We start from the raw sequence: 25,102 nt of genomic DNA, 5'->3' as shown, positions 1-25,102 counted from the left end.
GAGAGGTATCCGATCTACAACTACCTTCCACCACAGTTCTGAGCAAATGTGGGTACGCATGGTGGTCTGCAAGGAGGATGTAGAAATGACTAAGCTGCTCCCACAGAGCTTCAGAAGCAGGACTTGCCACAGCAAGAATTCAGTCCAGATGTCAAAAAGACATCCTTTTCCTACAAGTGAGAATGAGTTAGCCCTTGAATATATTGGGAATCAATAATTTCTGACTAGATTCATTTTCTTGGCTAAAGTAAATTCATCTAACATTCTCTAGGATTAGAGTGGATATGACCAACAGAAGAATATTTTGAGTCAGAGCGCTGCTTATCTTGAAAGCAGTAGTATTCATGCTAGAATTGTAACAGCAATAAAGTGAATTCCTGCAAAGTGAACCCTAGGCTTCCTTTGGTTTTCACAGAAAAATCAGTGACACGGCCTGGTGCAGTGACTCATGCCTGTAATCCCAGCACTTTGGGAGGCTGAGGCGGGTGGACCACCTAAGTTCAGGAGTTCGAGACCAGCCTGGCCAACATGCTGAAACCTCTCCTCTACTAAAAATATAAAGATTAGCCTGACGTGGTGGTGCGTGTCTGTAGTCCCAGCTACTTGGGAGTTTGAGGCAGGAGAATCGCTTGAACCCAGGAGACGGAGGTTGCCATGAGCCGAGATTGTGCCACTGCACTCCAGCCTGGGCAACAGAGTGAGACTCTGCTGAAAAAAAAGGAAAATCGGTGATACATTCTTATGAAAAGAAATATTCAAGCTGATTGAAGTGAGCACTTGGTGCGAAGGCCAATAAGCCCATGAAGTGTAGTACACCGGCCATGGTTTATCATGTTTACTGAGAATTATAGTGCCTAGCATGTAGGGGGTTTTCCTTTTTTCACACTTCACAACTACTGGCTTCTCCTCATACACCTGTAAGTTTGCAGAAATGCCTCCTGTGCCTGGAGACCTCCTATCTCTGTGTTCACACAGTGACCAGAACTTTATCCCTATGAATTTTTATTTGGGTCACTATGTGAGGCATGTTTTTATGTATTCATTCCTTCAACAGATGTATACTGCAATGCACCAGGCATTGTGCTAATTGCTTTAGCTAAGTTCAAAGATTCCTTAATTTCAGGACTTCAAGTTTTAATCAGTTAATAATTATAAAATAATGCTACCACTTATTGAGTACTTTGCTAACTATTTTCAGAAAAGTATATATATTACCTCTTTTGATCTTTTACAATTCCATTAGGTAGGTACTGTAATTATTACACTTTTAAGACAAGGAAACCAAGGTTCAGGGAAGTTGTACAGCTTGTCTAAGTCATGCTGGTGGCAAGTAGTAGAGCCAGGTTTTGCAGCCAGGTCATCTGATTGCAAAGTCAGAGTTTGGCACTAATATAGCTGCCCTGCCCAACTACCCTGCGCTGTTTAAAGTGGCCTGTCTGGAGGGTATCTGTATGTTTAACTTAGACATAAAGTCTGTTAGTCATCTAGTGTGAATAATCCTATCATCAGAAGTCCTTCACAAACCAGCTGGATCCCACCTGCTAGGGTGGAACTTGCAGGACCTTCAGAGCCTGTGCTAGGCCTAGGTCTGAATCTCAGCCCTCTTCCTAGCTATTTCCTTGAGAAAATGATTACACCTCACTGAGCCCTAGTTTCTTTATTTCTAAAATAATAATAGCAAGTACTAACAGATGGCCCTTATGATGGGTCAGACACTGTTCTAAGCACTTTACATTAACTCACAACAACTCTGCAGTGTTCATACTGTCATTTCATAAATGGGGAAACTGAGGCATGGAGAGCTTAAAGGTCAAGTAACTTGAAGTCAGTGGCAAAGCTAGGATTTGGACCCGAACAATCTAACTCCCAAGTCCATGCTATTAACCATAATGCTATGCTGTGCTGCCTCTGGAGAAGGTAGGATCAACGGCGTAAAACATCTCTGGTCTGGAGCCAGCCACACAATTGGTGAGACTAGTGCAAGGCTTAGAAGAAGAAAATTTGGCAGTCTGACCACCCATGAAAGGAAACACACAAATTTGTGGAGAGTGTTCTGATTTTGATCTTACACCAAAACCTTATTATGTCTTTGCCTTTGAACTTGCAGGACCTACTGGCTGACACTCTTCTAATTGTGGGGAGATTTCTAGAGAAAGTGTATTGATACACAATACTTAACTTCCCTGCACCTGCCAGGTAGAAGAGTGGCGGGCATGAGATGAGGATGGGGATGGGGATGAGAGACCACGGTGTGGCCACCAGCACAGGTGTCCCCCAGCCCATGTCCTCTGGCCTAACTGAGGCTGCTGTGCTGGGGCCTCAGTCTTCGCTGTTAACAGTAATTAGAACCTTTAAGACTCAGTTTCTTACGTGGAAAATGTCAATTCACTTGAATTGTCTCCTTGATCCAGTTCATCTGGAGCTATTTAGTTCCTGCAGTTAGTTTGGAGGAGAAAACAAGCTCTTAAGCCTCACACATTATAGCTGATAAGATCAAGGTGCTGACAATGTTAGCTGAGTGGGCTTTGGAGCCAGACTGCCTGGGTTTGAATTCCAGTTCTACCTCTTAAGTGTGTACAATCTGAGTTTTTGTTTCTGTGAAATGAGGGTAATAGTAGTGAAGATTAGTGAGGTAACATATGTAAACCCCTTAGATCAGTGCCTCCCCGAGAGGAAGTGCTCAATAAATGTTAACTGTATTATTGTTAAGCCCCTCCTGCCATCAGCTTCCCTTCTCTCCCTTCGAGCCTGAGATCTTGCTCAGGGAAGACAGGTCCCCTTCCTCTCCCCTATCCTGGACCCTCCTCTCCTTGCTCACCAGCTTATTTCATCCCTCTAAGCTTTCTCATCCTCATCTGTGAAATGGTACTGAGAATAATGGAGTCTACTTCATAAGGTAGTATGCTGTGAAGGCTAAGTGAGTTAATTTTTTAAAATTTTTTATTTATTTTTTGGGGGGGGATGGAGTCTTGCTCTGTTGCCCAGGTTGGAGTGCAGTGATGTGACCTCAGCTCACTGCAACCTCTGCCTCCTAGGTTCGAGTGATTCTCCTGCCTCCCGAGTAGCTGGATTACAGGCACCTGCCACCATACTGGGATAATTTTTGTATTTTTAGTAGAGATGGGGTTTCGCCACGTTGGCCAGGCTGGTCTCAAACTCCTGACCTCAGGTGATCCACCTGCCTCAGCCTCCCAAAGTGCTTGGATTATAGGCATGAGCCACTGCACCTGGCCTAAGTGAGTTAATTCAAGAGCTGAGCACAGATCTCCATGACTACTCACTCTCTTTACAGTTATTGCTGGAGCACAAAGGGCTGCAAGAGGGCCTTTGAGATCTTGGACAGTTCTAAGATCTAAAGGACCCAAAATAGAGAGGAGCATTAGGGTGAAATGGTGCCCAAATGCAGGCCACAGAAGCTAGGGGGACTGCTAGCTTGTTCATCATAATGGGGAGCCTGGAACAGAGCAGGCACATGGGAATAGGAAGTGAGTGGCCACTGCAGGAGAGTGTTCAAAACGGATTTGGCTCAGGCAACCCAACAGAGAACTTTCAAGGCAGAACACTTTTAGGTGTTTAAATGTCCAAACTCAGCAACACCCAGGCTCATGCCTGTAATCCCAGCACTTTGGGAGGCTGAGGTAGGAAGTTTGTGACTAGCCTGGGTGACAGCACGAGACCCCGTCTCTATAAAATTTTTTAAATGAGTTGGGCTTGGTGGCATATGCTTGTAGTCCCAGCTACTTGGGAGGCTGAGGCGGGAGGATCACTTGAGCTCAGGAGTTCAAGACTGCAGTGAGCTATGCCACTGTACTCCAGCCTGGGTAACAGAGTGAGGCCCCCCATCTCAAAATTAATTAATTAATTAATTAAAATTTAAAATGAAAAAAAACCTCGGCAACAAATACCTTCCTCCTCTCTTCTCCTTGCCTCCAGAATTTAAAAAACAGAACCAAAACAAACTCCCACTGTTTGATGTTACTAAGTTCTAGACATTCTGCTAAGCACTTTATAGACATGATCTGTCTTACAATTGACTTTAACCCTGAAAAGTGTCGGTATCACTTGCATTTTACAGATGAGAAACTGAGACTTAGAGATGTTAAGCAATTTGCCCAAGATTACATACCTGGTGAATCGCAGAGCCAAAATTTGAATCCTAGCCTATGGAGCAGAAAGGGAACAAGCTCTCATATGCTTATCAGTATTCTGATTTTGAAACAAGTCTTACCACTCATAGTTCTCTCAATACCCACTGTACAACAGCTGAGGAGTGTCTCGAAGTAGCAGAAATCATCTGCCCTTGATATTATTTGGTCACTACTTCAGTAGAATTAGAACTCCTCTCTCCACATCCCCAACACAGAGTCTGCGTGGAAGAATAATAACAACAATAATATAACTACTCTCTCCACAATTAAAAGTTGTTTATTTGCTTACATTTTCATTAATCTCTTTATCTGACTACTGTCCTCACTTAACATTTAGAAGAGTCAAGTTCCAGAAGTGGTGAGCAGGATGTATTCTGTTTTTCATATTTTTAAGAGCTTTTGTTGTATTAGAGAAGCACACAGTGATTTTTGTAAATCATTCTTCTGTCTTCAGAAGCAAGTATTTGAAGTACATGAGTTAGAATAATATCAAAAACCTGAAGAGGGCCTAGGGTCTAGAAACCAGGAAGCTAATGTTGATTCCTAGCATTGTCTTTCTTAATCAAGTAACTCTCTCTCTCTCTCTCTCTCTCTCTCTCTCTCTCTCTCTCGCTCTCATTTTTTCACTTTCCTTCATTCTGTTATCTTCCCAAGGATATTTTGTAGGTAATTTGGGGGATAAATGTAAGTTCCTATGAAACACTCTGACTCTCCCTAAGAATGCTATCAGATATATCCGCCAAAGTTTAGCCTAGAAAAGCACTGATGATTCAAAGATAGAACTTTCCTTTATTTACTCCCTGCCCTGCCAGAAATCACTCTTCTCTTCTCTCTAGATGGGGAGTTCTGGAGTGAGAATAAAGTGGGAACACATTAGATTCAGTGGCTTTTCTCCCTTCCCTTCACCTTTTTCCTCACCCCAAGCCTGAGACCACGAGTGGCGATGACTCCCTCCCTTGAAGAACAAGACCTCCTGCCAGGCTGTGCCCGAGGTCAGGCGAGTGGGAAGAGGAGAGTGCCACAAAACCATCTTGATCCTTTGACCTATATTGACGCTGAGTCTGTTCCTTTGGTGTTTCTGACTTTGGCAGTGTGGTTAGTCAAACTCTCTGTCCCCACCTTGAATTGAGCTTTGATGAAAAAGTACTAGGAACCCAGGCCTTTCCCTGGAGATTTGGGGTTTTTGTCTTGGAAAAGCATCAACCGAACTAACAGGGGCAGAAGATCTGGATTCCTGTGGCTTGGGCTAACTTAGATCCAAAGAAACCAAGTGCCTATGATCATCATCTTCATTCCCCAAATGTAGCCATGCCCTCTGGATTCCCTCCTCTCACTCATCCTCCTCCCAGTTAGGCAGGCTTCGGGGTGGATTGCTCTCACTTTAGCATCACCGGGCCCTTCCATATTCGAAATGCTTTGGTATATGATAATACTTGCACATTCTTACTCCTTGGCTGATCTAAAATCTTTTGCCTTCAGTACATGCAGCAACAAAATAACTTAAGCATCAGTGTATTTCTTCTCCCTTGGAATCCTATAAATCTCTCTGAGATTCGCCTCTCTAGGTTCTCTGCTGGACCACAGAGCCTCATCCTGGCTCACCTCTCCCAAAGTACTGCTTCTGTATATCAGGAATCATTTGGTTACCTTAACTGTATATCTTGGACCTTTGTCTTGGCTTCCTATAATAGGATGACCAGATTTGTGTTCAGGCATTCAAAAGAAGCCAGCCTGCTGCAGTACTGGATGACAGAGTAATGAGGTCTGTGGGTTTCTATGCTATACTCTTCTCCTCCATACACAGCAAGACTGTTTGCCTTAGTACTGCTTCCAGATATTCTGTGGATGGTCTTTGGGCATGTGGTGGGAAATGTTACCATGCCAGAGAATTTCAGCAGATTTAACTGACTTTGAAATGACTTGTTCTTCCAGATTTTTATATACAGGGAAACCCAAAGAAGGCTGATGAAGGTGCCTCTCTTGTTTGCTGTCTTCACTCGACCAACTTTCATGCCAGTGAAGCTCCTTTGGCCAAAATGTTGTAACTGGATGCTTCCCACCCAGGAAAAGCTTTGTAGAAATATTGATCTTAAAAATCTCACACCTGGAGGTTAGAGACTAGCATACCCTTAACACTGACTTGCTTTTAAAAGAGCAGCTCTACCAAGACCAGGTCTGAAACTCATGAAATGAACAAAAAGAGGGCAGTGACTTGAAATGCAGAGACCTAATGTGTTCCTCTCCATTTCCACTTCAGATTTGCTGACCATGAAAGAATATCACTGTTTGCTGCAATTACTGTGTCCTGATTTCCCGCTGGAGCTCACTCAGAAAGCAGCCAGGTACGTCTCCTGGATTCTTGAAACCAACTCAGCTCTCTGTGGGCCACTGCTTCCTAGAGAAACCTGAAGTGTATACAGATGAAAAAAAGGAGCATTTAGGGAAGAAACTGGCAGTGGGAGAAGGGTCTATTTGGGATGTGCCCCAAAACATAATAGATTCTGCATTTCCAAAGGGAAGCGAAATGATCCTTTGTGGTTTCTGTGGGGAGCCTCAGGGTCTGAAGATAGAGTTGGAGGGTAGCGAGATGAAGAAGAAGAAAAAGCCCAAACTCCTCCAATCCCCCCTCACACACACGCACACCCTAGAGGATATTCTGAGAAAAGAGGGGCTGCATTTTTGTGTTTTCATGCTACTGTAAAGATACTACCCAAGACTGTGTAATTTATAAAGAAAAGAGATTTAATTGACTCACAGTTCCGCGTGGCCTCAGGAAACTTACAATCATGGCAGAAGGCAAAGGGGAAGCAAGGACCTTTTCCACATGGTGGCCAGAGAGAGAAGCACAGGCAGGGGAAATGCCAGACACTTATAAAACCATCAAGTGTCTTGAGAACTCACTCACTATCACAAGAACAGCATGGGGAAACTGCCCATGTGATCCAATCACCTCCCACCAGGTCTCCCTCTCAACACCTGGGGATTACAATTCGGGTTGAGATTCAGGTGGGAACACAAAGCCTAACCATATCAGGGGGCAAGGGTTGGCAGTGACTTGTGATGAAGAGGGTTGAGGTTGGGGACCGGAAGCGCATAAAGGTGATAAAGCCCCAGTTGAAGGAAGGGCACATTATATTATTTATGCCAGAAGAAGCTTTTCAAGATCAGTCCAGAACCAAGACTTGGCAGAAATAGTTAGAAGCCCCTAATTTCTGTGTTGGGTTTCACCATCATTGACAATTTTTAACCACACGAGGTATATTGGACTATGCCTCAGTTAACTTTTACTTACTTAACTCAAAACCTGAGCTAGGCCAGGCACGGTGGCTCACACCTGTAATCCCAGCACTTTGGGAGGCCAAGGCAGGCAGATCACCTGAAGCCAGGTATTCAAGACCAGCCTGACCTACATGTTGAAACTCCATCTCTACTAAAAATACAAAAAAATAGCCAGAAATGGTTGCGCTTGCCTGTAGTGCCAGCTATTCGGGAGGTAGAGGCAAGAGAATCACTTGAACCTGGGAGGCGGAGGTTGCAGTGAGCAGAGATCGCACCATTGCACTCCAGCCTGTGCGACAGAGCAAGATTCCATCTCCAAAAAAAAAAAAAAAAACCCTGAGCTAGGGTTGCAAATGGACGTGTAGCAAAAATCATGTTTATTGAAGAATGCCTTACCTTCCCTAAATCATATTGAATGCATTTACCTTCACTGTTCTATTTAAATTTGTTTACCTTAACTATCTCACCTAATCCTTGTAAAAACTTTTACTTCCCTTTAAAATGATCCTTTGTGGTTTCTGTGGGGAGCCTCCGGCTCTGAAGACAGAGTTGGAGGGTGGTAAGAGGATTAGGTAAACAACAACAACAAAACACACACACAAATACACACCCACACTCCCACACGTAGCCCTAGAGGATATTCTGAGAAAAGAGGGGGCAAGGGTTGGCAGCGACTTGTGATGAAGAGGGTTGCAGTTGGAAACCAGAAGGGCGTGAAAGCAGCCGGGCACAGTAGCTCATGCCTGTAATCCCACTACTTTGGGAGGCCAAGGTGGATGGATCACCTGAGGTCAGGAGTTCGAGACCAACCTGACCAACATGGTGAAACCCCGTCTCTGTTAAAACTACAAAAATGAGCCTGGCGTGGTGGTGGGCACCTGTAATCCCAGCTGCTTGGGAGGCTGAGGCAGGAGAATCACTTGAACTTGGGAGGCAGAGTTCAAGTGAGAGGTTGCAGTGAGCCGAGATTGTGCCACTGCACTCCAGCATGGGGGAAGAGTGAGACTGGGTCTCAAAAAAAAAAAAAAAAGGCGTGAAAGTGATGAAGCCCAGTTGAGGGAAGGGTACTGTTACTGCTCACTTCACTGAAGTGGGAACTGAGGCTCAGACAGGGTGACAACGTTGTGCGAATATACTGATAGTTTGTAAGTAGCAGTGGCGGGACTAGAACTGCAGTCAGCCTGAATCCAGAGATGGGGGATCAGGAGCACAAGGAGATTCAGAGTCTCCTCATGCTCCCACCTCCCTGTGTCATGGCATCATTTCTGCTTTGTGGTTTGACCCACTGAAAACAAAGCTGCACTGGCTGCACTGCACCAAGAATCACCTCACTCCTTTTGAAACGTGCCAGCCAACTCCTCTGCTGACTTGGAAGAAGGGAGCTCCATTGCTCCCAGTGACAGACGCCAGCCTCAAGGTGGGGCAGGCTGTTTTGCAGCTCACAGCTCATGACCTAGTTTTGCTGGTCACGTGCAAAACCTGTTTAGTGATCACACACTCAAAATTGTGTAGGTTTTTTCTCCCTCATTATTCAGTGGATACTTTTCTTTCCTGATGGCAACTGGCCACTGGTAAAAGCTGCAGTTCAGGTTTTATAATTTTAATTTATCTGCTATCCAAAGGAGATTTGGATATTTTTTTCTTCACTGAAAAAAAAAAAAGTATGGGAGATTATCTCTTGTAATTTAAAAGCAGCCAAGTGGAGTTAGCTTTAAATTTCCATGATCGTTCCCTTTTGGGCAGAAATCATTTTATTTTAAAAAATTGTTTTGTTTGTTTGTTTTCTTTGAGACAGAATCTCACTCTGTCGCCCAGGCTGGAGTGCAGTGGTGCAATCTCGACTGACTGCAACCTCCACCCCGCCTCTCCCCGGGTTCAAGTGATTCTCCTGCCTCAGCCTCCTGAGTAGCTGGAATTATAGGTGTGCACACCATGCCCGGCTAATTTTGTTGTTGTTGTTGTTGTATTTTTAGTAGAGATGGGGTTTCACCACGTTGCCCAGGCTGGTCTCAAACTCCTGACCTCAAATGATCTGCCCACCTAGGCCTCCTAAAGTGCTGGGATTACAGGCATGAGCCACCGCAGTCAGCCTGGGCTCAGATCGTTTTAAGGAAGATTCAGCCCCAAAATCTGGGGGGATAAACTCAGCATCCTTCAAGACTGAACTTAAGGCCGGGCATGGCGGCTCACACCTGTAATCCCAGCACTTTGGGAGGCTGAGACAGATGGAACACGAGGTCAGATTGAGATCATCCTGGCTAACATGGTGAAACCTCGTCTCTACTAAAAAAAAAAAAAAAAAAAAAAAAGAAAGAAAAATTAGCCGGGCGTGGTGGTGGGTGCCTGTAGTCCCAGCTACTCGGGATGCTGAGGCAGGAGAATAGCGTGAACCTGGGAGGCGGAGCTTGCAGTGAGCTGAGATTGCTCCACTGCACTCCAGCCTGGGCCACAGAGCACTCCAGCCTGGGTGACACAGTGAGACTCTGTCTTAAAAAAAATAAAAAGAAAAAATACTGAAGTTAAGAATGAAGGTATGACAATAATTAGGGAATTTCTAAATAAAGAAAAGGAACCATAAGTGTGAGTGTGTATGTCCCAAGAGGCAAGTAGGATCCATAGTAATCTTGTTTGCTGCTTAATCACTATCACTTAGCATAGTACCTAGATATATGCCAGACACTCCATAAATGCCTGCTGAATGAATCAGTATATGAGTGAATGTGTGAGTGAATGTTCCTTGTCTGGCATTTTACATGATTCTAATAGTCCATGATTCTAAGTTACTCTAAGAACAAGAGTCAACAACTATATCCTATATTTATTTGTTCATTTGTTTATTCATCAAATATTTCTTTTTAACAGCTTTTTGGGATACAATTCACATACCATACACTTCACCCATTTAAAGTGTAAAATTCAATGGCTTTTAATGTATTTCCAGAGTTGTGCATCCATTACCATGGTCTGTTTTAGAATGTTTTCATTACCCTAAAAAGAAATCCTACACCCCTTAGCCATTACTCTTCGGTCCCCACTCTGCCATCTTCCCCAACCCTGGGCAACCCCTAATCTACTTTCTGTCTCTATAGCTTTATCCACTGGGCATTTCAAATAAGTAGAATTGAGACCAGGCACAGTGGCTCACACCTGTAATCCCAGCACTTGGGGAAGCCAAGTGGGGAGAATTGCTTGAGCTCAGGAGTTCCAGACCAGCCTAGGCGACATGGTGAAACCCCATCTCTACCAAAAATACAAAAAACTTAGCCATGCGTGGTAGCATGTGTCTGTGGTCCCAATTACTTGGGAGGCTGAGGTGGGAGAATTGCTTGAGCCTGCGGGGCAGAGGTTGTAGTAAGCTGAGATCGCACCACTGCACTCCAGCCTGGGCAACAGAGTGAGACTCTGTCTTTAAAAAAAAAAAAAAAATCAAACAAGTAGAATTGTATATGTGGTCTTGGCCAGACGTAGTGGCTCATGCCTGTAATCCCAGCACTTTGGGAGACTGAAGCAGGTGGATCATTTGAGGTTAGGAGTTCAAACAGCCTGGCCAACATGGTGAAACCCTGTCTCTACTAAAAATAAAAAAATTAGCTGGGCATGGTGGTGCACGTCTATAATCCCAGTTACTCGGGAGGCTCAGGCAGGAGAATTGCTTGAACCCAGGAGGCGGAGGTTGCAATGAGCCGAGATCATGCTGCTGCACTCCAGCCTGGGTAACAGAGCGAGACTGTGTCTCCAAAAGAAAAAGAAAAAAAAAAATGGCCAGGCACAGTGGCTTATGCCTATAATCCCAGCATGTTGGGAGGCCAAGGCGGGTGGATCACAAGGTCAAGAGATGGAGACCATCCTGGCCAACATGGTGAAACCCCATCTCTACTAAAAACACAAAAACTAGCTGGGCGTGGTGGCATGCGCCAGTAGTTCCAGCTACTTGGGAGCCTGAGGCAGGAGAATCGCTTGAACCCAGGAGGCGGAGGTTGCAGTGAGCCAAGATCGCACCACTGCACTCCAGGCTGGTGACAGAGTGAGACTCTGTCTCGGGGAAGAAAAAAATAAAAAAATTTTGTGACTAGTTTCATGTTTTAGGTTGGCGTAAAAGTAATTGAGGTTTTGCCATTATTTTCAATGGCAAAGACTGCAGGTACTTTTGCACCAACCTAATAGCACAGTGTTTTCATGGTTCATCCATCTTGCTGTATGTGTCAGTACTTCATTTCACCAAATGTTTCTTGAGTGCTGATTTTGTGCCGGGAGCTATTCTGCAAATGAGGATACAGTCATGAATAAGATATAGTTCCTGCCCCTCAAAGAACTTGATTTAGAAGGCGACTGCTTAGGTACTGGTTACTGGCTGCCACCACTCTGTGATATATGACCTTGGTTTTGATCAATCACTCCAAAATACTGACCTCTTTTCCCTTTCCTGTGATGTAAGGGAGCTTATGAGAATGAACCTTCGATATGCATCTTAGCCCCCCACAGCCACAGCTTTGCATTTGCCCCAGCTCTCTCCTCAGACCCTCCAAACAATTGGGTAACATGAAAGCACCACAAGATGTGAGTGTAGGTGGTAGAATCCTGTAAGAACCAAAAATTCTCCATACCAAGGTAGAATTATACAGTTATTGATACTAAGGGGCTTCTGGAATGGTATTCCTCTATTTGTGGCTGGAAACTTACCCACTCCTCACCTAGAGGCCTGCTGTTTGACAGAAACCTCAGACCTTTCTGTTTGAGCAGGAGGAAGCATCGTAGCCAGTCCATGTCAATAGCAGTGTGAGGGAATTATGGGAATGGCAGTAACAACAGAAGGGCCAAGGTTACCCACATGGCACTGGCTGCAGTTAGAGATGAATTCAGAATTAGGGTAAGTTTGTTTTCTCCCCGAGTATGAGCATCAAGCTTCTGTGTCAACCTCATCTCCTCAATGCCATGCTTTCCCCCACTGTACTGCAGCTGGTGCATATGTAGAAAAACTGTATGTATCCCAGAAAGCATCCCCTGATTTTGTAAGCTATTCTCATTTTGTCCTGAAGGTCAGGGTCCCAGCTTCCCCACACACATACCTATGCATCTGATCAGAACTGCAAATGGGGGTGGTAGAGACTTCAAGGCAGTTACTATTGCTAGAAGAGGAACTGCCCTCTCCCATCTCACTGCCAGGCTTACTTTATTCAGGACGCTGAAGTCTGGGGATGGGCTGCTGAAGGAGGCTCCAGTCTCTGATGATTTGTGCATAAAAGAATGTAATCCACAGGCAGCTGGAAGCCGGAGCCTGTTCAGGGGCATGGTGTCTCCACATGCGCCTGCCTTATGTGCTGCAAGCATCATGGCCAGGCCCTGGGGCAGCAGGTGTGAGCTGGAAAAACAGGAAAAGAAAAAGCAAACAGACTCCACGACAGCAGCCAAGCCAGAGATCCCCTCCATCTCACATATTCCTGCAGCTAGTGGAGTAGTTCTTTCATCCCCAAATGATCAACAGAGCATCTCCCGCTCCCCATCCTCCATGGACTGGAAGCTTTCTGGATGGTTAAGAGCATGCAATTGGAACCAGACTTCTTGAGTTCAAATCCTGGTTTCACAACATACTAGCTGGGCCCTTGAGAAAGGTATTTAATTTCTTTGAGCCTGTTTCCTCATTCGTAAAATGGGAATAATAATAGTTGTAATGATTGAAGGAGAAGTATATGATGTGCTTAAAATGGTGGCTGGCACAGAGTAAACTTGTCATGATCGTTAGAAGTGGTAATATTAACCTTGACCTAGAAGAACACAGACCCCATGGCATTAGAAAGATCTAGTGTACATCCCACCTGTGCCCCATTAACTGGATGACCTTGCGGATATCTCTAAGTTCTCTGGGCCCTGTTTTTATATCTGTAAAATGGGGATGACAATAATAATAGTAACTAACTCATAGGGTGTTTGTAAGATTTCAGTAACACCAACAAAACCATGAAAATTGCTTACCACATTGTAGACATTAAATAAGTAATAATTTTTTAATTTTTAGATGAAGTCTTGCTCTGTTGCCCAGGCTGGAGTGCAGTGGTGTAATCTTAGCTCACTGCAAACTCCACCTCCCAGATTCAAGTGATTCTTGTGCCTCAGCCTCTCAAGTAGCTAGAATTATAGATGCCCGCCACCACGCCTGGCTAATTTTTTGTATTTGTAGTAGAGACGGGGTTTCACCATGTTGGCCAGGCTGGTCTCAAACTCCTAACCTCAAGCGATCCGCCTACCTCAGCCTCCCAAAATACTGGGATTACAGGCATGAGCCACCACGCCTGACCAGTAATAATTTCTTGCTGTTACAATTATGTTGGCATTATTAATAGTACCAGATTTAAAAAAATAAATAAATGAGATGTTGCTGGGTTTCCAAAGCCAATGCTTCCTGGCCTTTTTGCACTTCACAGCAATCAGAAAATAATATATAACAAAAATCTCCAGTAAAGATAAGACTACTTGTGATTGGCCTGCAGGCTCTGGCCTCCTCCCAGCTGGGCCAAGGGGACCATCACACCTGTAAGTCATTTGAGACCCAAGTGACAAAGGGTTGGGAAGCTGTGTTCCAAGGGTGAAGATTTAAAGCACTGGTTCTTAAACTTGAGTACGCATCAGAGTCACCTGCAGGGCTTGTTAAACCACACATGGCCGGACCACATCCCCAGAGTTCAGTAGGTTTAGGGCAGGGCTCAAGAATTTATATTTCTAAAAAATTTCCAGGTGATGCTGATGGTCTGGGAAACACACGTTGAGAACCACTGATTTAAAGTATTGCCTGCCATTCTTTTTTTTTTTTTCATTTTCTTTTTTTTTTTTTTTTTTTTTAGACAGAGTCTTGCTCTGTCACCAGGCTGGAGTGCAGTGTCGCGATCTGAGCTCACTGCAACCTCCGCCTCCCAGGTTCAAGCAATTCTCCCGCCTCAGCCTCCTGTAGCTGGGACTACAGGCACATGCCACCATGCCCAGCTAATTTTTGTATTTTTAGTAGAGACTGGGTTTCACACTGTTGGCCAGGATGGTCCCAATCTCTTGACCTCGTGATCCACCTGCCTCGGCCTGCCAAAATGCTGGGATTACAGGTGTGAGCCTCCTCACCCAGCTGTATTGCCTGCCATTCTTATTCTGGCCAGGCATGGTGGCACACGCCTGTAATCCCAGCACTTTGGGAGGCTGAGGCAGGCGGATCACTTGAGGTCAGGAGTTCGAGACCAGTCTGGCCAACATGGTAAAACCCCGTCTCTACTAAAATACAAAAATTAGCCAAGCATGGTGGCACATGCCTGTAGTCCCAGCAACTCGGGAGGCTGAAGCAGGAGAATCACTTGAACCTGGGAGGCAAAGGTTGCAGTGAGCTGAGATCACGCCACTGCACTCCAGCCTGGGCAACAAGACAAAACTGTCTCAAAAAATAAAATTAAAATTAAAAATTAAAAAAAGTATTGACTGGGCACAGTGGCTCATGCCTGTAATTCCAGCACTTTGGGAGGCCAAGGTGGGTGGATCGCGAAGTCAAGAGTTCGAGACCAGCCTGGCAAACCTGGCGAAATCCCATTTCTACTAAATACAAAAATTAGCCGGGTGGGGTGGCGTGCGCCTGTAATCCCAGCTACTCAGGAGGCTGAGGCAGGAGAACTGCTTGAACCCTTGAGGCAGAGGTTGCAGTGAACTGAGATCGTGCCATTGCACTCCAGCCTGGGTGACATAGCAAGACTTTGTCCCCCACAAAAAAATTATTTTAAAACGTTATTATTTTTTGAAATGGAGTCTTGCTCTGTCACCCAGGCTGGCATGCAGTGGTGCATTCATAGCTCGCTACAGCCTCAAACTCCTGGGCTCAAGTGATCTTCCCACCTCAGCCTCCTGAGTAGCTAGGACCATAGGCACATTCTACAAAGCCTAGCTAATTTTTTATTTTGTAGAGATGGGGGCGGTGATCTTGCTGTGTTACTTAGGCTGGCCTTGAACTCCTGTCCTCAAGCATTCCTCTTGCCTCAGCTTTCCATAAATTTTTTTATTTTATCTTATTTTATTTTATTTTAAGATGGGGTCTTGCTGTGTTGCTTGGGCTGGACTCAAACTCCCGGGCTCAGGCAATTTTCCTGCCTCAGCCTCCCAAGTAGCTGGGACTACTGGTGCACACCACCACACCCAGCTAAGAACTTTTTTATAAAGAATTCCTACAAATTGGCTAGGCACAGTGGCTCACGCTTGTAATCCCAGCACTTTGGGAGGCTGAGGCAGGTGGATCACCTGAAGACAGGAGCTTGAGACCAGCCTGGTCAACATAGTGAAAACTCCTCTCTACTAAAAATACAAAAAATTAGCTGGACACGGTGGCGGGCACCTGTAATTCCAGCTACTTGGGAGGCTGAGGCAGGAGAATCGCTTGAACCTGGGAGGTGGAGATTTCAGTGAACCAAAACCGTGCCATTGCACTCTAGCCTGGGCAACAAGAATGAAACTCCGTCTCAAAAAAAAAAAAAAAAAAAAAATTCCTACAAATCAATAAGAAAAAGATTAAGGCTCTCAGTAGAAAAATAGTCCAAAGATATAAACAGGCAATGCACAGAAGAACATTAGTAATAAACCTTTGGGCATATTTTCATGCCCACACTCACTAGTAATCCGAAAACTGCCAATTATATTGAGATACCTCTTCATACCTATCAAATTGGCAAAAATTTTAAAGTTTCATAATACAGATATTGGTGAGGATGTGAAACAGTGGGAACGCTCATAAACTGCGGGTGGGAATGTAAATTGTTACAATTACGTTCGGACAATTTAGCCAAATTTTAAAAGTCCAAGAGCTACCCCTGGGAATAAGGAAACATGCAGTATTGTTTGTAATAGCTGCCATTGGAACAATCTGCATGTCCCTCTGCCAAAGGAAAGAATAAAGTGTGGCATATTCATACCATAGTTGTGGAATTCTTTCCAGCAGCTAAAATGAATAGCTATATATGCATCAATCCTGATGAATCTCAAAATATCAAAGTTACAGAATGACAGAGTTTGAGAAAAAGCAAAACAAAGCTATATAATGTTTTAGGAACACAGACATTTGCATGAGTTAATTATAGTATAAAGACATGCAGAGGAATGCTAGACCAAGTTTTAGTAAATCATGGTGATCCCCCCAGGAAGAAAGGTAGATGATAGGATGAGGGAGGGGTGCACAGGCGGCTGAAATGGTTATCTGTAATGCTGCATTTTACAAAGCTTTTGAAGACTGAAGCAAGGATAGTAAGACGTTATGGTATGATAAAATTGGCTAGTGGGGACACAGGTGTTTCTTACGTTATTCTCTGTAGTTTTCTGAGGTTCTAAACATTTCCTTTATATAAAAAATGATGGGGGGATTAGGTAGAGAGCAGTGAGAGCAAAAAGCATTTCGGGGAAAGTAAGCGGCATGGAAAAGAAGCTAGGCTCTCACCAGTGATGGCCTGGAGTTTGAGGCATTTGAGGGCAGAGGGAGGGAAAGTGGGGCTTTACAGGCCATACATTGGGTTTGGGTCTTTATTCTAAGGTCTGTGGACCAGTTCACCCCAGCTGTCAGGCTTCTTGGGAGGTTCCAGAGTAATGAGGCCTTCAGACTGTCTGCAGGGAAGCAGCAGCACCCGGGCCAAAGCTTCCAGTCCTTCTGGGGGCAGCTGCTCTAACAAACACTGAGACTGGGAGAAGTGAAAGGGGCAGCAGGAAGGCTTCATTACCACGAGACAGCACGGAGCCCACTCTTCCTTACCAGAAGTAGCTGCAGGTGGTCTCGGAACTGTGACTAGCGTCAGAGAGGCCTGTATTTGAAGTATAGCTCTTTCGCTCCTGTTTGTAACCTGCGTCAGGTTTCTTAATTCCTCTGAATGTCTGCGTTCTCCATAAAGGTACTCACTGAACTGACCTCACAGGATTAATACGAGCAGAAAATGAACTATGGGTGTGTAGTGCTAACAGCCTTTAGTGAATATTCACTATTATTATTATCATCATCATCATGTTGTTTCCCACACCCTCTGGATCAAGCATCTTAGGCATTTCAGGGCAGGTAGGGTTTGGGGTACCCTGGAGGTGCAGACTGGAGCCAGGGCAGAGCAATGACCTGGACATCCCACGCCACTTCAAGGGCCTAGGCTAGAGGCAGCTTGTGCAGCACAAGTGTGCCTCCAACACAGTCCAGAAGAGGAGCGACCCTCAGGAAATGACGCAGGACACCTTTGTAGCAGCCTTTTTCCTCCCACCTGGAGAAGGTAACCAGACATCGTGTCATCGCTGCTTCTCTCATGGCCCTGACATTCAAACAAAAACCCTAGAGGTGCACTGTGAGCCCAAACAGACATGGGGACACCCTTCAGCCACCCTATGACTGACACTAGTCATGTGACCTCCTCAAAGAAGTCCATTCATGGAAAGTGGCTTTTCTTTTTTTTTTTTTTTTTTTTTTTGAGACAGAGTCTCGCTCTGTCCCCCTGGCTGGAGTGCAATGGCGCGATCTCAGCTCACTGCAAGCTCCGCCTCCCGGGTTTACGCCATTCTCCTGCCTCAGCCTCCTGAGTAGCTGGGACTACAGGCGCCCTCCACCGCGCCTGGCTAATTTTTTTTTTGTATTTTTAGTAGAGACAGGGTTTCACCGTGTTAGCCAGGATGGTCTCGATCTCCTGACCTTGTGATCCGCCCGCCTCGGCCTCCCAAAGTGCTGGGATTACAGACGTGAGCCACCACGCCCGGCTGGAAAGTGGCTTTTCTTTCTGGCCCTGGCTGAGGGCTGGTTTCCCCCCAAAAGTAAACCGGAAACTGATCGCTGGCTTCCGCCTGAGACCTCTGCCTGGTGGATGATGGCAGCACACACTTTCTCTGGGCTCTATTTTTATTTGCTCTTTGGGGCTCTCCCACAGTTTAAACCAGATAGAATATACTTACTGATTACATCTGGAGCTCATTCTGAGCGCCTGTTAGACACTAGCATATATAACATCATCACGCTGACTCTCTACAAGAATCCTGGGAAACAGGAACTATGATTGTATCCTCTTCACAGATGAGGAAACTGAGGCTCAGAGGGAAACAGTCACTTGGCCAGTGAATGGTGGAACTGGTACTTAATCCTGGGGTCAACTAATCCAGAACTTCAGGAAAATGGGTGCAGCCCATGCCACTAGACCAGGGAAACTGACCCTAATTAGGGGTGAATAGGAAGTTGGCAAGTCAGTAGGTTCAGGCTGGAAGCTGTTGCTTACTTGGCACCCTTACAACTCCCAGCCAGACTGCCTATCCCAGCTGCTGGAAGTCAGCAGGGGAGGGAGAAAGTGGCCAGTCTCAGACCGGCCATGTGCTCTCTCTCCACTCCAGTTGCCTGTCCTAGGCTCTACCCCACACATGGTTCTGCTCCAGACAGCCTGAACCAAAGTGTCTCTACTTCTCCCCCAGAGTCCCTCTCTCTAGCCCTGAGGCATGGCCCACAAGGGTCCCTCCATGATCCAATAGATCTGTGCAGACTGTCACTGGCAGCAGCTCCCTGTTGGCTCCACTTCAAAGCAGGGGCGGCCAGGCACCTCCAGGTGTCAGAAGCAGCTGGCACGTTAGCAGAGGCCTCTGGCAGGAAGGGGTGTTGAGCCAACTGCCAGCAACTGGAAAACAGCACATGGGGATGACCTTGTCTCCAGGAAGATTCTTTCCAGAGCCCTCTGGGAGTGGCATCGAGCTTGAGTTCAGAATGAAGGAGCTGTCTGTGGGGATAAAAGGGTTGCAGGCAAAGGCAAAGAGGTAAAGACAGACCAGGAGCTTCCTGCCTGCCTTCTCCCACAGTTCTGCTGAGATTCCAAAGGTAGATGCAGATGCCCACAGCTAGAAAGATCCCATAGGCGGGTTAAAGACACAGATGCGGCCGGGCGCGGTGGCTCAAGCCTGTAATCCCAGCACTTTGGGAGGCCGAGACGGGCGGATCACGAGGTCAGAAGATTGAGACCATCCTGGCTAATACGGTGAAACCCCGTCTCTACTAAAAAATGCAAAAAACTAGCCGGGCGAGGTGGCGGGCGCCTGTAGTCCCAGCTACTCGGGAGGCTGAGGCAGGAGAATGGCGTGAACCTGGGAGGCAGAGCTTGCAGTGAGCTGAGATCCGGCCACTGCACTCCAGCCTGGGCGACAGAGCGAGACTCCGTCTCAAAAAAAAAAAAAAAAAAAAAAACACAGATGCCTAGAACTTTCATGGGTCTCAGCATTCATTTGGAGATGGACAGCACAGCATATGGTGTGATTAAATGTACCTTTCAGTAAGTCTTCTGCAGCCATAGACCTCTGAACTTCAAACTCTCGCCCCACTAGATTTAGCACTAACAGGAGGAGCTGTTAGTTCTGTCCACCCTTGGGACAACACTGTCGGAGCTGGAAGAAGCCCTTTGGGAAGTATGAGCCTTCAAGCTTCTGCTTGAACATTTCTGGCAATACACATCTCATTCCTTTACAAATCAGCCACAATCCTAGAACTACGCAGCTTGAAAACATCTCTAGAGCCAAACTCTAGATCCCCGTGGTATCTCCCCAAGAGGCAGTCCTTTGAGAGTTGGTTCTCAGCCCTCACTTCCTCCCTAGTCTTCGCTTCTAAGCAAAAAGATCTAAATGCAGTCATTTGCCCAGTATCATGGTTTTTAGACTGTCCACCAGGCTGACCCTCTTCTCCAGGACTCTAGTTTACTCCCCTTAAACAGACTGTCCAGACATTGAAAGTATTAGTATTTGAATGATAGCTCTTTCATTCCTAGCTTGTAACCTTCGCCAAGTTTCTTAATCCCTCTGAATATCTGCATTCTCCATAAGGATTCTCACTAAGTATCTTTATGAGAGGGATTAAGAAACTACTCCAGGTGTCACCTGGCCAGAGGAAAAGGGGACCGTGGCTTCTCTCACTCATTTGTTCATGCATTTCTTCATTCAACAGACATTGACTGAGTGCCTGCTATGTGCCAGGCACCAAACCAGAGGCAAGCCACAGGTAGGGAGACAGAGGCGTCACTTGGTAGATCTTATGTTCCCAGGACAAAGACAACAGTGTGAGGAGGCTGCTGAGAACTGCAGAAACCAGTAGCAGGGGGGCCTATTCTAGGCTGGGTTAGAAAAAGTGCTTTCCTCTTTCATCTTCCCCAAGAGGTGCTGTGGAGGCTTCAGCCTGAAGAATATGGAGATATCTGGTAGGTGAGGAGGAGGCGTGGAGGGCAGGGAGCATTATGGCTAGAGGGACAGACTTGTCTGGAGGGCATGAGTAAGGACAGCTTCAGGGAGGACGGAAAGACTAGTGTGGCCAGAATGCAGTGGGAGTCAAGGGAGGCAGGGGGCAGATGGAGCAGGCTCACAGGCCAGATCCAAATGGGGGACCATGTCCTAAGGGCAATGGGAAGACTGTGAAGGTTTTGTTTGTTTGTTTGTTTTTGTTGTTGTTGTTGTTAACACAGAGTCTCGCTCTGTCATCCAGGCTGGAGTTCAGTGGCGCAATCTTGGCTCACTGACATGGCCACCTCCCAAGTTCAAGTGATTCTCCAGCCTCAGCCTCTCGAGTAGCTGGGATTACAGGCATGAGCCACTGTGCCCAGCCTCTGTGAAGGGTTTCCAACACAATGGTAAAATGGTCACATTCACATTTTAGGAAAATCTTTCTGACCACAATATGGATACTCAATTAGAAGAAGGCTCACACCTGTAATCCCAACACTTTGGGAGGCCCAGGCGGGCAGATCATGAGGTCAAGAGATCAAGACCATCCTGGCCAACATGGTGAAACCCCATCTCTACTAAAATACAAAACTTAGCTGGACATGGTGGCGTGTGCCTGTAGTCCCAGCTACTTGGGAGGCTGAGGCAGGAGGATTGCTTGAACCCAGGAGGCGGAGGTTGCAGTGAGCCTAGATCGAGCCACTGCACTTCAGCCTGGTGACAGAGTGAGACTCCGTCTCAAAAAAAAAAAAGCAAGCAAGAGTAGTTGCAGGGAAACTGGGTAGGAGGTCATGCCATCATCAAGAAAAGAGAGGGGGAGGCTGGGGATAGGATGGTGGCTGTGGATGTGGAAAGTAGATGGATTCAAGAGAAATTTCAGCAATAGCATTGATAGGAGTTGGTGAATGGTTGATTGGCTTGGGGTGGGGTGGGGGGAGTTTCCAAGATGTCTAGGATGCCCCACGTTTCTGGTTGAGGAGAGTCACAGCCGGTGTTGCTGTTAACACAAGCTCAGATCCAGTTGGCTTTTTAAAAGGTAGCCAGTCTTACTGCTTGCAATAAAAAAAAACCCTCAGTCCTTTATACATGTGCTGCTATGATCCAGCCACATGTCCCTCAGAAAGAAAGCCCTCACCTCTGTCTGCCCCCCCTTCACTCACCCCCTACTTCCTCCTGCTCGGCATGTTTCAGCTCCCCAGTCTCTGAGCCTCAGACTCTTCACCTGTAGAATGGAAATAACAATAAGACCCACCCATAAGACTGCTGTAGGATAAAATTTAATTAATGTAGTCAAATGCCTTAATAGCCTGCCATGAGGTGGGGTACTCAGGAAAGGTACCTGCCTCTACGGGCAGATCACTTGAGGTCAGGAGTTCGAGACCAGCCTGGCCAACATGATGAAACCCCGTCTCTACTAAAAATACAAAAATTAGCCACGCATGGTGACAGGCACCTGTAATCCCAGCTGCTAGGGAGGCTGAGGCAGAAGAATCACCTGAACCTAGGAGGCGGAGGTTGCAGTGAGCCAATCTGCGCCACTGCACTCCAGCCTGGGCAACAGAGCAAGATTAAAAACAAAAAGGTATCTGCCTCTATTGTTACCCGTATTACAGGGCACCTGCAGGGCTGCCCTGCTCCAACAGACACCCCTGCCCTCCCATGGTGTGCACCCCCTCTTCTGGAACAGCCCATCTCCAAAGGGACTGCTGATGTTCGAGGTCAAGATGGCCCCTAGCAGAAAGCTGCAAACCACTTCTGAGGCTGGAAGGGTGTACCCTGTTTACAGCTTCTAGTCCCATCTGTGGCTGAAAGAGGAAGATGCTCGTGGCACTCAGCATTAAGGCTTCCACGAGGCTGTGAAGCCCTTTGGGAAGTATGAGCTCAAGCTTCTGCTCCGAGGCAGGCTCCAGAATGGGCCTATTGGTGAGAATTGCAAATGGAGGTAACTTCTGCAATTAGACAGTGGTGACAGTGATGCTACTGTGTGAATATACTAAAAAACTGAATTGTACACTTTTAAAGGGTGACTTTTATGGTGCTTCATTATATCGCAATGTAAATAAATAGTAAGTGGAAGTTGCTGCTATGGGAGCACTGTGTTCCAATTGATGATCAACGGAAGCCATGGAACATGGGGACAGGCTTGGGCTCCTTGGTGGTTTCCTGCTTGGGGATATTCACAGCCCAGTGCTGTTCTGTTGTAATTCACTTTAGATTGTTGGGGCTCCAGCTGTCCTGAGAGCAGGGAAGGAAGGGAAAGTCAGTGACTTCTCATGTCCAGAGCCTTTGTCTGCCCTGCTGAGCCTGCCAAGGAAAAGCTTTGAGGTGCCGGTGGCTCTCGCTCCCTGAGCGCTCCTGGGAGAGCTCACTCTTCCTCTGCAGTTTGGGGGTCTTTGCTAACGCCAGTCCTCTCTAACTGCCCGCCCTCTGCCGTCTCCCTGCTCCCGCAATCCAGTTGTCAAAACAGATTCTGCCATCTGGGTGGGGAAGGAGCGGTTTTGCTGCCTGGGTTTTCCTTGGGTTATGAAAGATGGGGTAACCACTTGGCCTTTGGCAGTGCACTTAGTCCCGTGAACTACTGATGGAGGGACCAGGGCACTCTCTTGTGGCCCTCAGCAGCACTGCTTCTTCCCGCCCTCCAGTCTTGAATTTTTTCCAGCTGGAATTCTAGTGTTAAACTCTGGTGGTGGAGGCAGCTGTCGTTCTCCCCAGGAGATGCCTAACATATCAGTAACAAGAAAGAAAATAAATCAGCCACAGAAACTAGGAGGTAAAATGTTAGTGTTTTTGCTCTGTAGCTTTATTTTCAAAGAGGTAGTATGGCCTCATGGAAGATGCGTGCCCTGTGGAGTCCAGCAAGCTCCCCAGCTGTGTGTGTGACTTTGGCAGGCTGACCTCTGAGCCTCAGACTCTTCACGTGTAGAATGGAAATATAAGACCCACCTGTAGGATTGTTGTGGGCTAAAATTTAACGAATGCAGTTACATACTTCAATAGCCTGCCATGCGGTACGTAGGGTTTAAAAACAATTAAAAACTCAGGAAATGGTACCTGCTTCTATTGTTATCCGTATTACAATAAAGACTAGGCAGGAACTGCTGTCTCTCTTCAGGGAGATGGCAGCAAGGGGAGTGGCACCACAATATCACAGTCTCTGTGGAGCCCCTTCCCCAGCAGTGAGCAATCCTGGCTTTCTCTGGGGCTGATCCAGTTGCCAGTCTGGGGAACCTCTGACTCAGGGAAGTGGAGAGAGATTTAGAAAAATATAAGAGAGAGCAAAAGAAAACAATTTTTTTTTTTTTTCTTGACAGGGTCTCTGTCTCCCGAGCTGGACTGCAGTGGTGCAATCTTGGCTCACTGCAACCTCTGCCTCCCAGATTCAAGCACTTCTCCTGCCTCAGCCTCCCGAGTAGCTGGGGCTACAGGCACGTGCCGCCACGCCCAGCTAATTTTTGTATTTTTAGTAGAAGTGGGGTTTCACCATGTTGGCCAGGCTGGTCTTACACTCCTGACTTCAGATGATTCACCCACCTCGACCTCCCAAAGTGCTAGGATTACAGGCATGAGCCACCGCACCCGGCCAAAAACAATTAAAAAAAAAAGAAAGAAAGATAAAGCCAGAAGGGCCTGATCAGAAACAGACTGGGGGCCCGCCCCACCCCAGTGGATGGCTTGGCGCCTGCCTGGCATGTGATAGAGCCCAGCAAGCGCTCATTTCCTTCTCTTCTTGTCCCGGCTCAGATGAGGCGCTGAGCAGAGGACGAACATAGCCTTGGTCTAATCCCTTTACGAGTCAGATGGTTTTCTTCCTGTGAGGTGGGTCCTTAGTGGGAGGGACTAGAGACAGGAAAACTGTGGGGTGGGCAACCTGTGAATGTGGACAGCAAGGAGGAGCAGGGCGGCAGCACAAGATGAGTGTGGGTTTTGACCCTCACAAGTGCAGATTCCCGAATAGCTCTTTGCCCTCTCCCCTTGTCTGCCATCTGTGTCTCAGGGTGGAGGTGTCTGTCGCTGTTCTGGCCCTTTGGTAGCTTATTAAATCTCAGTACCACTTGCCAAGACCCTTTAAACCCCTTGGCTGTTCTTTTTGCCTTTTCTGATCAGCTGTATTTATTCTGAACTAAATGGTCCTCACAGCAGAATGAAAGGATTTACTGCTTAAGTATATGAAAAGAAACCTTGGCTGCATTACAGTTGCACCCTCTCCTCGCCACCCCCTGCCCATGCTCCATCCGCTAGCTGGTGCCACTGAGACTGAACCGGGAGCCCACTCTGGGTACAGTGTGGTCAGTTCAGTTTGATGGCAGAGTCCAGTTGATGGAGCGGTGAGGTGACTGGGAGGAGCTTGCTTTTGGGAGCCCTCTCCTAAATGTCCTGCTGCCCCAGGGGAGACTGGCGGCCCAGGAACAGCTCTCTCTCTCCCCCTTTCCCCCCGCACTTTTCCCTTCCTCCCTCCCGCTCTCTCC

At 46.6% G+C, this 25,102-nt stretch overlaps 1 protein-coding gene across 4 annotated transcripts in view; it reads left to right on the top strand.

The window, feature by feature from the left end:
* Positions 1-25,102, top strand: part of CSTPP1 (centriolar satellite-associated tubulin polyglutamylase complex regulator 1) — a 230,218-nt gene that overhangs the window by 195,838 nt on the left and 9,278 nt on the right. For all 4 annotated transcript variants that reach the window (XM_050757635.1, XM_050757634.1, XM_050757637.1 and 1 more), the window contains exon 4: positions 6,406-6,490. In XM_050757635.1, the coding sequence (XP_050613592.1) occupies positions 6,406-6,490 (85 nt within the window). The remainder of the gene's footprint in view (positions 1-6,405; positions 6,491-25,102) is intronic.

This window comes from Macaca thibetana, chromosome 14 (assembly GCF_024542745.1).
Source record: "Macaca thibetana thibetana isolate TM-01 chromosome 14, ASM2454274v1, whole genome shotgun sequence".
NCBI classification, from domain to species: domain Eukaryota; kingdom Metazoa; phylum Chordata; class Mammalia; order Primates; family Cercopithecidae; genus Macaca; species Macaca thibetana.
This window is presented reverse-complemented; position numbering and strand designations above follow the sequence as displayed.